The 14209-nt window shown below is 41.0% G+C and overlaps 1 protein-coding gene and 1 long non-coding RNA gene across 5 annotated transcripts in view; both read left to right on the forward strand.

Moving 5' to 3' along the window:
* Positions 1-14209, forward strand: part of LOC117522086 (CREB-regulated transcription coactivator 1-like) — a 75874-nt gene that overhangs the window by 53520 nt on the left and 8145 nt on the right. For all 4 annotated transcript variants that reach the window (XM_034183459.1, XM_034183460.1, XM_034183458.1 and 1 more), the window contains one exon: positions 14082-14165. In XM_034183459.1, the coding sequence (XP_034039350.1) occupies positions 14082-14165 (84 nt within the window). The remainder of the gene's footprint in view (positions 1-14081; positions 14166-14209) is intronic.
* LOC117522087 lies at positions 1450-13808 on the forward strand. The gene is made up of 3 exons (XR_004564140.1): positions 1450-1595; positions 1922-1927; positions 13797-13808. It is a non-coding gene; the product is annotated as an uncharacterized LOC117522087 (long non-coding RNA).

Raw genomic sequence — 14209 nt, forward strand, 5'->3', positions numbered from 1 at the left:
GATCAGGATATGTCATTCAAAGCGCATATTAAACAAATATGTAGGACTGCTTTTTTGCATTTACACAATATCTCTAAAATCAGAAAGGTCTTGTCTCAGAGTGATGCTGAAAAACTAATTCATGCATTTATTTCCTCTAGGCTGGACTATTGTAATTCATTATTATCAGGTTGTCCTAAAAGTTCCCTAAAAAGCCTTCAGTTAATTCAAAATGCTGCAGCTAGAGTGCTGACGGGGACTAGAAGGAGAGAGCATATCTCACCCATATTGGCCTCTCTTCATTGGCTTCCTGTTAATTCTAGAATAGAATTTAAAATTCTTCTTCTTACTTATAAGGTTTTGAATAATCAGGTCCCATCTTATCTTAGGGACCTCGTAGTACCATATCACCCCAATAGAGCGCTTCGCTCTCAGACTGCAGGCTTACTTGTAGTTCCTAGGGTTTGTAAGAGTAGAATGGGAGGCAGAGCCTTCAGCTTTCAGGCTCCTCTCCTGTGGAACCAGCTCCCAATTCAGATGAGGGAGACAGACACCCTCTCTACTTTTAAGATTAGGCTTAAAACTTTCCTTTTTGCTAAAGCTTATAGTTAGGGCTGGATCAGGTGACCCTGAACCATCCCTTAGTTATGCTGCTATAGACGTAGACTGCTGGGGGGTTCCCATGATGCACTGTTTCTTTCTCTTTTTGCTCTGTATGCACCACTCTGCATTTAATCATTAGTGATCGATCTCTGCTCCCCTCCACAGCATATCTTTTTCCTGGTTCTCTCCCTCAGCCCCAACCAGTCCCAGCAGAAGACTGCCCCTCCCTGAGCCTGGTTCTGCTGGAGGTTTCTTCCTGTTAAAAGGGAGTTTTTCCTTCCCACTGTAGCCAAGTGCTTGCTCACAGGGGGTCGTTTTGACCGTTGGGGTTTTACATCATTATTGTATGGCCTTGCCTTACAATATAAGGCGCCTTGGGGCAACTGTTTGTTGTGATTTGGCGCTATATAAAAAAAAAATTGATTGATTGATTGATTTTAAGGAATCTTAAATGAATTTTCAAATGTTCCAACTTTTACATAGCACCAAATCACAACAAAGCTGCCTCACGGTGCTTCACATGGGTAAGGTCTAACTTGCCATCCAACCCTGACTGAGCAAGCACATAGACAACAGTGGTAAGGAAATCCTCCCTTTGGCGTTTTTGGAGGAAGAAACCTCAAGCAGCCCAGACTCAACGGAGTGACCCACTGCTTAGGCTATTCTACCAAATAACAGAAAAAAAAAACAGCCAAAACATGAACAGAGTGCAAAGAGCAGTCAGATCAAGCAGCCATAAGAGTCCAAATCAGACTGGCTCGAAGAGGTCAAAGTCTCTGCTTCTGCTTGACAATGAGATTCTGTGTTGCCCCATGTCTCATTGTCATCTGCATGGTGTGGGTAGTACCCCATTCATTCATTCAGCATGTGGCTCCAAATTACCCTGTCCTAAGGCCAAGTCTCAGCAGTAGTACCTCAAACTGAGAGAAAATAGAGCACAATCAATTGGGCCGAACTAACAGCACCTAAGGCATTAGTTTCACTAGCAGTAAATCAGCAGAGAAGCAGAGAGAGTACTAATGTCAAACCAAGAATTTAGATATAATGAGGCTGAGACCTGCTCCATTGTTAATAGCACAAATTAAAAGGAGAGGAAAAATTGTTCAACACTACGCACATATGTTAGCCATATGAAAGGGAAAAGAAGTGAGTCTTTAATCTAGACTTGAAAGAATCCAGAGCCAGACTGTTTTATCTCTGCAGGCAGATTGTTCCACAGAACAGGTGCACAATGAGAGAAGGCTCTGTGGTCTGCTGACGTCTTTTTAACCTTAGGGACACACAGTAATGAGTAATAGGGCCGGTATGTAAGGTTTAATTAGATCGACTAAGTAGGGAGGCACTAGTGTGTGAATAATTTTGTAAGTTAGTAATATAACCTTAAAATCGGACACCACAGGGACAGGAAGCCAGTGAAGCAAGGCCAAAATCGAGGTGATGTGGTCAATAGGGTGGTCTTTTGAAGTTTTGAAATTGACTATTCTGACCCCCTGAATAGGTTCCAATTGATGAGAAAACATGCTGTGTAAAATTTTGTTTGTATAAATTTATTTTTAGAGGTAGCTCAAAAGCACTGAAATTTTGCTATTTTCTGCTATATAACACCATACAAACTAAAGCTTAATGGTGCCCCAACCCAACCTAAACAACATATCAAAAGTCCTGATGAATCCTCCTGCAGCTCACCTAGAAATTTAAGATGGCCCCCAAAGATGATTTTCAAGCTTTTGTTTGTACAACCCTGGTGGTCAAACTTTATGCTTCTAATAAAAGTTCTAGCAGCAGCAATTTGTATTACTTGGAGATCTCTAATACTGAGCTGTGGTAAACCAGAGAACAAGACGTTGCAATAGCTGTTTTTCTTTTGTTTACTTGAAACAAGTAAACAAAATCTCCAATTGGAACATTTCACTTAAGATTTCTTGAAATTAGCTGAGAAAGCACATTTTGTTACTCGTGTTCAGAAACATTATGGCTTTTACACACAAGTCATCTTAAAACCTATGATGAGTTACCGTAAAAAATCTTTTGTCTCAGACATGTCTCAAAGCGAGATGTTTCCAAGACACTTTCACCTAAGAGTTTTAAAATGTATATTCTAAAAACAAATAATATCTTTCTGAAATTTTGCTTATTATGTCTTATATTAAATCTAGGTTTGATATTTTGATGAGAAATTGGACAAATGTATTTGGTGAGAATTTGCATTTCTTACAGTGGCCATTCGCTCACCGTACTTGGCGCAGCTCGCTGATGGTCCTGCGGTTATATGCGGATTAAGTCCCTGCTGACGGGCTGCCCTGTGGGAACATCTGCAGCACATGGAGATAATTTGGTTTTGAGCGATGAGTAGCACGGCTTGACAAAATGATCCCATTATTTATACATTAAGAGGCTGCGCTGCAAAATTTCTGCTGCAGCTTTAGTACAAATGTTCAAATAGAAAATGAGATCACAAAGGATGAAGCGCCCACAGAGGGAGTTATCCTTTCAACAAGTCCCTTCATTTCCTTTGAGTTTTCTCTGCCTGCTAATTCAAACACAGAGAGCAGGCAGCAGCAGTGGATTTGTGGAGTTGCTCAGTGGTTTAATCAGTAACTGAATGAATTCTGACACTTGAAGAAGTTGGACAGTTTTCCTCTCTGATTTTTGGTACAGGATTGAGTTGTTCCTGAATGCTGGGTTACTTTCTTATTTGCTAAGTTATACACATGGAAAAATGTTTTTTGCACATTTGATGCACTATTAAATATGTTCTAGAGATGAAAAAAATACTAGTTACTAAAGAAATAGACACATTCATTGTACTTTCTTAAGGGCCTCTTCACACATAACACGAAATTGGGCAAAAGGAGCAGAAACCTGCTGAAAATCCATGAACAAAAAACAAAATGGGAACCGCAAAATATTCCACCTGCTGGCAGGAGGAATACACGGTTGGACAGGCGTGCATGATACCACGGTGGCGGTTTCGTGCACGCTCGTGTTCGCGTGAACGAACACAGTGCAAGCACATGGAAAGTCACGCACACAGCAGTGGAGCAAAACAATAAAAAAAAACACCACAATTTCTAATACTAATCCTATTATAAAGAGTGGACTGAAGGCCCCATGACACGAGCATGACTTTGATTCACGGACTTGCACGCCTGTCGTCGTGATGATCCCACCGTGATCCCAGCTGGACAGCGTTCTTTGTTCTACTGCCTACCACACGCTCTGCTCTGCTCTGGACGCTATTATTTTGTGTCAGATTAATAATTTTCTCTGCAAATTGGCCGTTGAAAATGGCTGTAATCACTTTGTGAATCACAGAGGGCCGCTCCAGCTTCAGCCATTTGCACACCTAACAATCTGCAGAAAGCATTTTGAGCTGTCTTAAAAGGTAATTATTTGTCATGTTTACATTGTCATGGCTTGGTAAAACAGTTGTGTGTTCTTTCCTTTTTGTGTGCAGCTGTTAAAGTATGTTTATGAGAGACTTAACTTCTTGTTATAATCGTTCAGACGAGCTGCGCTCTGATGCAATCCGTTGACGTCACCACTCACTCTGTTCACTCCACTTGACGAGCTGCACATCGTGTTGGTGATTATATCGCGCCACATAGCACGACATTTATGCGTGAAAGATTTTTTGAACATTTCAAAATTCTCTGTGCACAATAGCACGCACCGGTGCCCCTCTCACGTCCTGTCTGCACCCGTTAAAGACAAGGTTACTCTCCAGCACGACACAGATCGTGCTAGTGCATGAATCAAAGTCATGCTCATGTCAGGGGGCCTTTAGCCTACGCCTAGACGTACACCAGGAAATAATGAAATGACGTGGGTTACTGTTGTCTCTTCTACAACCCCTGGCAAAAAATTATGGAATCACCAGCCTCGGAGGATGTTCATTCAGTTGTTTAATTTTGTAGAAAAAAAGCAGATCACAGACATGACACGAAACTAAAGTCATTTCAAATGGCAACTTTCTGGCTTTAAGAAACACTATAAGAAATCAAGAAAAAAAATTGTGGCAGTCAGTAACGGTTACTTTTTCAGACCAAGCAGAGGGGAAATAAAATATGGACTCACTCAATTCTGAGGAAAAAATTATGGAATCACCTTGTAAATTTTCATCCCCAAAACTAACACCTGCATCAAATCAGATCTGCTCATTAGTCTGCATCTAAAAAGGAGTGATCACACCTTGGAGAGCTGTTGCACCAAGTGGACTGACATGATTCATGGCTCCAACACGAGAGATGTCAGTTGCAACAAAGGAGAGGATTATCAAACTCTTAAAAGAGGGTAAATCATCACGCAATGTTGCAAAAGATGTTGGTTGTTCACAGTCAGCTGTGTCTAAACTCTGGACCAAATACAAACATGGGAAGGTTGTTAAAGGCAAACATACTGGTAGACCAAGGAAGACATCAAAGCGTCAAGACAGAAAACTTAAAGCAATATGTCTCAAAAATCGACAATGCACAACAAAACAAATGAGGAACGAATGGGAGGAAACTGGAGTCAACGTCTGTGACCGAACTGTAAGAAACCGCCTAAAGGAAATGGGATTTACATACAGAAAAGCTAAAGGAAAGCCATCATTAACACCTAAACAGAAAAAAACAAGGTTACAATGGGCTAAGGAAAAGCAATCGTGGACTGTGGATGACTGGATGAAAGTCATATTCAGTGATGAATCTCGAATCTGCATTGGGCAAAGTGATGATGCTGGAACTTTTGTTTGGTGCCGTTCCAATGAGATTTATAAAGATGACTGCCTGAAGAGAACATGTAAATTTCCACAGTCATTGATGATATGGTGCTGCATGTCAGGTAAAGGCACTGGGGAGATGGCTGTCATTACATCATCAATAAATGCACAAGATTACGTTGATATTTTGGACACTTTTCTTATCCCATCAATTGAAAGGATGTTTGGGGATGATGAAATCATTTTTCAAGATGATAATGCCATAGAGCAAAAACTGTGAAAACATTCCTTGCAAAAAGACACACAGGGTCAATGTCATGGCCTGCAAATAGTCCGGATCTTAATCCAATTGAAAATCTTTGGTGGAAGTTGAAGAAAATGGTCTATGACAAGGCTCCAACCTGCAAAGCTGATCTGGCAACAGCAATCAGAGAAAGTTGGAGCCAGATTGATGAAGAGTACTGTTTGTCACTCATTAAGTCCATGCCTCAGAGACTGCAAGCTGTTATAAAAGCCAGAGGTGGTGCAACAAAATACTAGTGATGTGTTGGAGCGTTGTTTTGTTTTTCATGATTCCATAATTTTTTCCTCAGAATTGAGTGATTCCATATTTTTTCCCCTCTGCTTGGTCTAAAAAAGTAACCGTTACTGACTGCCACAATTTTTTTTCCTGATTTCTTATAGTGTTTCTTAAAGCCAGAAAGTTGCCATTTGAAATGACTTTAGTTTTGTGTCATGTCTGTGATCTGCTTTTTTTTCTACAAAATTAAACAACTGAATGAACATCCTCCGAGGCCAGTGATTCCATCATTTTTGCCAGGGGTTGTATATTTTACATGAATAAGCTGATGAGCCGGCTCCCGTGTGATGAACACATCAGCCGACATGGTGTGTCCAGCGCGCAGTGATCCGCTGGTGACCGCGTTGCAAATGTATAATTATAATAATAATTATAATGTGGGGAAATCCCGCAGTTACATGTGCCTTGCGGTGGCGTCCAGCATTGAGGTGCGCTGATGCGGTGGTCAGCTGACAGGCGATATGTGTTTTATTTCCACGTGAGGGCAGCATGCTGATGACCGCGCTTCATGGTGAATTTATGCAAGGTCATATGCCACCACAGGTGTTCCCCAGCTGTGACTTGCAAGCACAGATATCTAAACAGCTGCAGGTCGCAGGGACACGCCCACCTTTGTCTGCAGACCTCGTCAGCGCACAGCAAAAAAGGCTCACTCTCTGTTCCTTTGTTCTGTGATTTTAATTTGATGTATGTATTATTATTTTTTTGTCCTGCATCTGTCTGATGTCTGCTTTTAATTTAACACCTTGCGTGCACGGTCAGGTCAAGCTGACAGTTGGCGGTCAGCTGACAGGTACTGTATGTCCGCAGCAAAGCATATGAGCAAAGTGATCACACATGAATGAGGTCACGCCTTTACCCTTATTTGTTTTATTTAATTTCCACTCTTTCTGTCTGTCATGTAAACTACAATTTACGTGGTGGAAGTGACATCAGCTTGCTGGCCGGATCATTACTTTCACACTGTGCCGCGTGTTCAGACGCTGGCCAGTCCTCGTGATCGTGTCTGTAGGTAATTATCAGCATGTCAGCCCACATGTGCATTGCGTGTTCACCAGCTGAGTTGCAGTGCACAGCGGCCAGCTGTTCCAATTTACACATATTGTGTCAAATTTTGAGCAATTATCTAGAGCTCCAGCTGTCACCAGTCTGGACTATTGCATGTTAGGGAGAGGGCTGACAACTGTAATGACTCGGCTCTTAAGTGGAACTGTCCCAAACAAAGGGCTCAGGGAGTTATACTTTAAAGAAAAGACAATTTATTGAAATCTCATGTAGAGTCAGTCAGATCTGGGTTCTTAATGAATAAGGCCCAAAGAGAACTGGTTCAAGAAGAACCCAAACGCAAATACAGTGATGTTTTTATAGAGAGTGGGAGTCTTCTCCCCGCTATAATGGGTGGAGCTGTTCTCGCAACCAGTTCCTATTAGGTACACAGCGACAGAGGGGCGGTCCTCCCATATCGCATGCTCAGCACATGATAAGAAAAGTACTGAATCATATAGTGGTGTTATGTCAGGCCATGTAACTACACTAGTTCAAACTGGAGCACACAAAAAACAGGACCTTGGGTTGGAAATTCAATTGATGATTCTCCACACTAGTATCCTGTTGTTGTGTCTTCTCATGCAGATAGGAGACCTTTTGACCTTATGGGGAAGTGATGGTATAGTGGTTAAAGCGTTGGGCTTGAGGCCAGAGGATCCTCGGTTCAAATCCCAGCCTGACCAGAAAATCACAAAGGGCCCTTGGGCAAGGTCTTTAATTCCCTAGTTGCTTCCGGTGTGTAGTGAGCATCTTGTATGGCAGCACCCTGACATCAGGGTGAATGTGAGGCACTATTTGTAAAGCGCTTTGAATGTCTGATGCAGATGGAAAAACGCTATATAAATGCAGTCCATTTACCATTTAGCAAGAACACAGTGATCGACTCTGCAGATAAGAGAAGTGGAGACTTAATGGTAGTCACAAGAAGTCCTTAACCTTAGCAAGAGCACAGTGACACATCAACGCAACATTATGTCCAGTTCAGCTTGAAGGTAAAATTTTTTGATTCACTTTTTAATCCACAAGCTAACGTTTTTGACTTGAAATGAAAGAGGATTTTTTTTTTACTTGAAATGAAAGAGGATGGGGCAGCACTGTTGCCTTAGTGGTTAGCACTGTTGCCTCACAGCGAGAAGGTCGTGGGTTCAATTCCCGTGGTCTTTCTGTGTGGAGTTTGCATGTTCTCCCCGTGTTTGCGTGGGTTTCCTCTGGGTGCTCCGGTTTCCTCCCACGTCCAAAGACATGCGGGTTAGGTGGATTGGGATCTTTAAATTGTCTATAGGTATGCGTGTGGGTGTGTCTGTGTTTGTTTGTCTATTTGTGGCCCTGCGACGGACTGGCGTCCTGTCCTGGGTGTACCCCGCCTCACGCCCTATGACTGCTGGGATAGGCTCCAGCTCCCCCGCGACCCTTAATTGGACAAAGCGGTAGAAGATGAATGAATGAATGAAAGAGGATGGATTCACAAGCCATTGTTGGTGTTGTTGTTATATATATAATTTTTTTTGTACTTTAAAAAGTCTGCCCTGAGTTTTGTTCTCAAAACTGTATTTTTTTGCTTGGATTTTTTTTCCTGCATTAAAAAGATACAAGTACAAACTTAACTCCATATGTGGCACTTCCACAATGACCATTACGTGATTGTTAGATGTTTCTTCTGTGTGTGTTACCACATATACTGTTAGTGTAACTCTATGTCATGTTCATAATAGTGTAACAGCAGAGGTCTCAAACTCAGATGACCTGACGACTGTGTGCCTTTTTTAGCAACTTTAACAGACAGGTCCTGTCCTTCCAGTGGGGGCAGTTGAACAAATCATACGATCTCTGAAAATAGTTTCAAGACTTTTCCTACTGCGTTTTTTTCTGAGCAGTTATACATCGATTATACAGGCCCTGAGGCCTGTTTGTGCCAGTGCATATCCCCAGATACCACAGTGTGAAGCAAATTAAATATTTCTGTACCCATCCTGAGATTTGTGCCTCGAGACAATCCTGTCTCTGAGGTCTACAGACAATTCCTTTGACTTCATGCTTGGTTTGTGCACTGACATGCATTGTCAACTGTGGGGCATTATATGTAGACGTGTGTCTTTTAAAAATTATGTTCAATCAACTGAATTTACCCCAAATATATATATATAAATTTGCAAAAATCTCAAAACAAACTTTTTCCACATTGTCATTATAGGGTATTGTGTATAGAATTTTTAAAGGAAAAATGAATTTCATCCATTTTGGGATAAGGCTGTAACATTTAAAAAATGTGGAAAAAGCGAAGTGCTGTTTATACTTTCCAGATGCACCGTCCGTTTGAAGTTGCATTACAAGGGGCAACCAGTATGAAACTGACAAATCAACATGTAGAAGCATACCAGGTCTGCTGTGGCAACCTCAAACAAAACCAAGAAATGCCCAAAGAAATCACAGAGCTGTAATTTCTTTTTCTTTAAGGTCAGCTCTGACCTTAAAGAAAAGAGGTTAGATGGGGACAGACAAGAGAAGGCAGGTTCTCACCAGCAATTCTTTTATTTTCAAACAAACAAAAGTGACAGTAGTCGAGGAAAGTACTTTATGTTTTGATCTCATTTACAAGAACGTGTTCATAGCATTACTGGTAATTGCTTTATGATTCTGAGGTTTCAGTGTCCAACTCATAAAGGCAATTACAGTTTCACATGGGCCATTTACTTTACTTACTTTACACAATCATCATTTTGTGCACAACATTTTTGTGTTCTCTGTGACATAAAATTTTTCACAGGTTTATGAGTTTTGGACTTATTCTTGTGTTTAGATGAAATTGCACAGGATTCAGAGCACATTCCAAGATCCAAGTAATATTTTACCAACTTCGCAACTAATTAATAATGTTCCATATGAGTCTGTGTGACATAATCTATATCTGTAGGATGTTATAAAACCATCTATTGATATGTGTGATGGGGCCAACGGGAGTCGCTGTGCAGTTGAAGTCAGAAAACCTCACTCCCCAACACCAGAAGGCATTCTCATGACAGATGCTAGAGCCCTTGGGTTTTAGGTTTGTGGTTAGAGTGTCTCCCTCCCATCTGGGAGATTGTGAATTCACACCCCGAGGAGAGATAAAAACACAATGCACAGGTTAAATTGGTGTCATGGCGCGGATGGGAGTGAGGTTTGGGGGATGGAGGTGTTGAGTGTGCCAGAGGCAAGCCAGAGTGCTGTGCATACGTAGTCAGAAACCTCGCTACCCATTGTCAGAAGACGTGCTAGCGACAGATTCTAAAGCACATGGGTTTTAGCCTCATGGTTAGAGTGCCTGCATCCCATCCAGGTGAATGTGAGTTTACGCTCCAAGTGGAGGAAATACAACACAGAGGTAAATATAGACTGTTTTACATGACATCCTATTGCTAATGCTGCAGTTAACAAGCTAGGCTATACTGGGCACATTGTTTAGCCTAACTGGAGCTAGCTTACTAACATTAGCGAACAGTCTTTCTTTTTACATGTTAACCTGTTGTCCTCTAGTTGGAAAAATAAAAAGGAGACAAAGCCACAAGTTATTTTAATCACTTGGCACTGATAATTTCTCTCCGCCATTCAAAGATAGTGTTTCTGGTTTTGTTTTAGTCATCAGCAATGTATCAGTTATTTCTGTTTTTTGTTTTCATTGCTTGAACCGGTTAAAAACCTTGCACCTTTGTAACATGCCCATATGGTTTCTGGGGAATGAACATAGACAAGTGGAAAGCAACAGGTGCAGGAATAGGTTTTTTTTTTAAGACTTAAGTGGCTTCTTTTAAGGCCAAAGTGTCTTTGTGGTGTTTTGGGACGCAAACGTCAGTATCTATTGAACACACCAGGGCTTCATTTATATAACTGTGTTCAATCCCAATGAAAACTTTTTTCTGCACACAAAAGTGGATAATAGACACATGCATTCAGTTTGCCAGAGTGATAGAGCCGTGCATATGCATGGTTCTCTTTGATGAATCTCAGTCATTGTGATCTTGTATGCACATGCACCACAGTGACGCACAGATCCATTCATGAGCAGCCAAAACTCACCCAATGCTTAAATCCAACTCGAACTGTCAACATTAAAAGGCAAAATGATGTCCGACCGGCACGATGGCATTGCAATTAGTGCACAGAACATGATCAACTTCTCCAAATACTTCTTGTACCTTTCTGTCCTTTGAGGTGTGTTTTTGTTTTTTTTGTTTTTTGCTATTCACAGAGCAGTCTCCATATCCACTATCCAATCACACAGGTGTATGTGCAAAACACGCACTGCATCTTTTCACGATTAAAGTTATTCATCAAGTGATGGTTTACAAAGCAATTTCTTCAGCATTGATACTAGGCTGTATGTCATATTTGACTAATATCCTTAAAAGTTATTTCCAGATCTCTCCAGAGAAGTTCATTTGGATTCAGGTCTGAGCTCTGGTAAGTAAAAGGCACATAGCAACCTGCCTGGAGTTTGCCAAAAGGCATTGGAAGGACTCTCAGACCATGAGAAACAAAATTCTCTGGTCTGATGAGACAAAGATTGAACTCTTTGGTGTGAATGTCAGGCATCATGTTTGGAGGAAACCAGGCACCATCCCTACAGTGAAGTATCGTGGTGGCAGCATCATGCTGTGGGGATGTTTGTCACCAGCAGGAACTGGGAGAATAGTCAGGATTGAGGGAAAGATGAATGCAGCAATGTACAGAGACATCCTGGATGAAAACCTGCTCCAGAGCGCTCTTCACCTCAGACTGGGGTGACGGTTCATCTTTCAGCAGGACAACGACCGTAAGCACACAGGCAACAGGACAACTCTGTCAGTGTCCTTGAGTGGCCCAGCCAGAGCCCAGACCTGAATCCAATTAAACATCTCTGGAGAGATCTGTAAATGGCTGAGCACCGACACTCCCCATCCAACCTGATGGAGCTTGAGAGGTGCTGCAAAGAGGAATGGACAAAACTGCCCAAAGATCGGTGCACCAAGCTTGTGGCATCATAATCAAGAAGACTTGAGGCTGTAGTTGCTGCCAAAGGTGCATCAACAAAGTATTGAGCAAAGGGTACTTATGTAGATGTGATTTCTTAGTTGTTAGTTTTTTGTTTGTTTGTTTGTTTTCAATTTGCACAACAACAACAACAAACATTTCATGTTGTCATTAGGGATGGGTATTGATAAGATTTTATCGATATAGATGTCATTATCGATTCCGCTTATCGATCTGATTCCTTATCGATTCCCTTATCGATACCTCTTGTGAATTTTCTGTGTACTAAAAGTAGGCTTTACAGGTTTTCCATGTCAACAACATTTTAAATTGGTCACTGGATCCTTGATCTCTGGACATAAATAAAAATAAATAAGATCTGTAGTTTTTGTCAAAAGCATTGCCTTTCAGACATTTTGGCATGAATGTCTCTCCGTACCTCTGAGCTGAGCTCAGCCGGCTGCTGCACGTCAGCGCTGGACGTCTGATTTTGGGAGGAAAAAAAATGTTTTGATCGACTGCAGTTTGTTTGTATTACAGCGTTTGGAAAGAGGTGTCATTTGATTTAAACCGCATTTTGCTTTGAATTTATTAATTCCGACTGGACTCTATTGTTCTAACTTGACTCGGCAGAGAGCCGCACAGTGTTTGGAGCTGTGTGAACAGAACGGAGGACAATTCTCGTTTCTTTCTCGCAACAAGACAGGAGTCCCAGTTAGTGACTGGGTGAAAAAAAAGAAGAAGGTGAAACCCAAAATTACCACCCACATGAAAATGTTTGAATTCTAGAAGCTCTGAAATGCAATCTGGGACTATTCCAGACAAAAAATTGCAGTGAGTGCAGCGTCCATTTTGGTGAGAAAAAAAACAACTTATTCAAATTCATTCCAGTAGTATTCTGCTCTTACTAGGATGCAGCAGTTTTCTAGCTTGGCAGATCATTCTGGAGGAAATCACTGAAGAAATTAACACATTGAAAATATGGTTTGACGAAAACAAACTGTCATTAAAATTAAATAAGACAGGGATGAAATGGAGGTGTAAGAGTCACTAGGTCAGGGGTGGGCAATCATGTGCCATGAAGGGCCGAATCACTGCAGGTTTTCCTTGCTACCAATCACCTCAGCAGGTGATTTCATTAATGTTCAGGTGTTTCAGCAGGTGATTTCATTGACAACCAGGTGTTTATGTTCAAGGGAGAAGCTCATCAGCAACCCACCTGCTGAGGTGATTGGTTGCAAGGAAAACATGCAGTGTCTCGGCCCTCGTTGCCCACCCCTGCACTAGGTGTTCACAGGAAACACTTATTTATTTCTATATGTATTTATTTATTTTCATTGTTAGTTGGTTTTATCTTTTCTGTTGTGTTTTGTTTCATCAGGTTCTTTTTGTCTCTTTCTCTAAAATTGTATTGTAGCATTATTAGTTATTGTGAGTTATTATTACTATTATTTTTTTTTTCATTTTTTAAAAAATTACAATTTGACTCTGTTATGACAACAAACGCTGAGCCATTAATTATTATACAGAAAACAAATGCACACAAACGTGCTGAGGTGCTTAATGCTAACTTTAACATTGAAAACACCATAGACATGCTAATGTGTTAGCATCGGCCCCGTTTTTAAGTTATAAAATACATCTATCAATTGTTTTAGAAGACCATAACAGGTCGGTTTAACATAAAAAAGGTAAATATTACTCACAGACATATTCTCTCTAGGGTTTTAGCCGGGAAAAAATTAAGATAAAGTGAAATAAAACAATGAACCAATAAAGCAGCAGATTGAAGCACTGCTTCGATCCGCTGAAGAGTCTGTAATCAGTGTAGAGAAATGACAAAAAATGAATGAATGAAAAATATGTGCATGCATTGTACGAAGTGTGCACTATTTACAGACATGCTCACCACTTACTGTTCCTTTTTAAACTCGAGTAGGTATACTCATGGTTTGTTTGTACATGTTGCTTTGAAATGGTGACGTGTGTTTGCTTTCATGTGTATAATGCGATTCCTATAATGCGATTTTTCAGTACATATGCAAGGAATCACCATTTCTTACAGCAGTCCTTGCTTGATATCTTGCTCCATAAAGTATAATGGAATACTGCAACCTGTGTTAACAAAATTCTGAACAGTAGTTTTTCAGAGACTAAACATATTGGGGTGGTTTGTTGTTCCAGCATAACTCCATATTGGGCAGCGTGTTTGCAGACTTCTACAACCAGCAGCTCTCCTCCATCCAGACCAGCGCTCTGTCACAACAGGTACACAAGATCTGTCTCACAGATAAAAAGGAAAAACAAATGTC

The sequence above is a fragment of the Thalassophryne amazonica genome, chromosome 12 (genome assembly GCF_902500255.1).
Source record: "Thalassophryne amazonica chromosome 12, fThaAma1.1, whole genome shotgun sequence".
NCBI lineage: Eukaryota > Metazoa > Chordata > Actinopteri > Batrachoidiformes > Batrachoididae > Thalassophryne > Thalassophryne amazonica.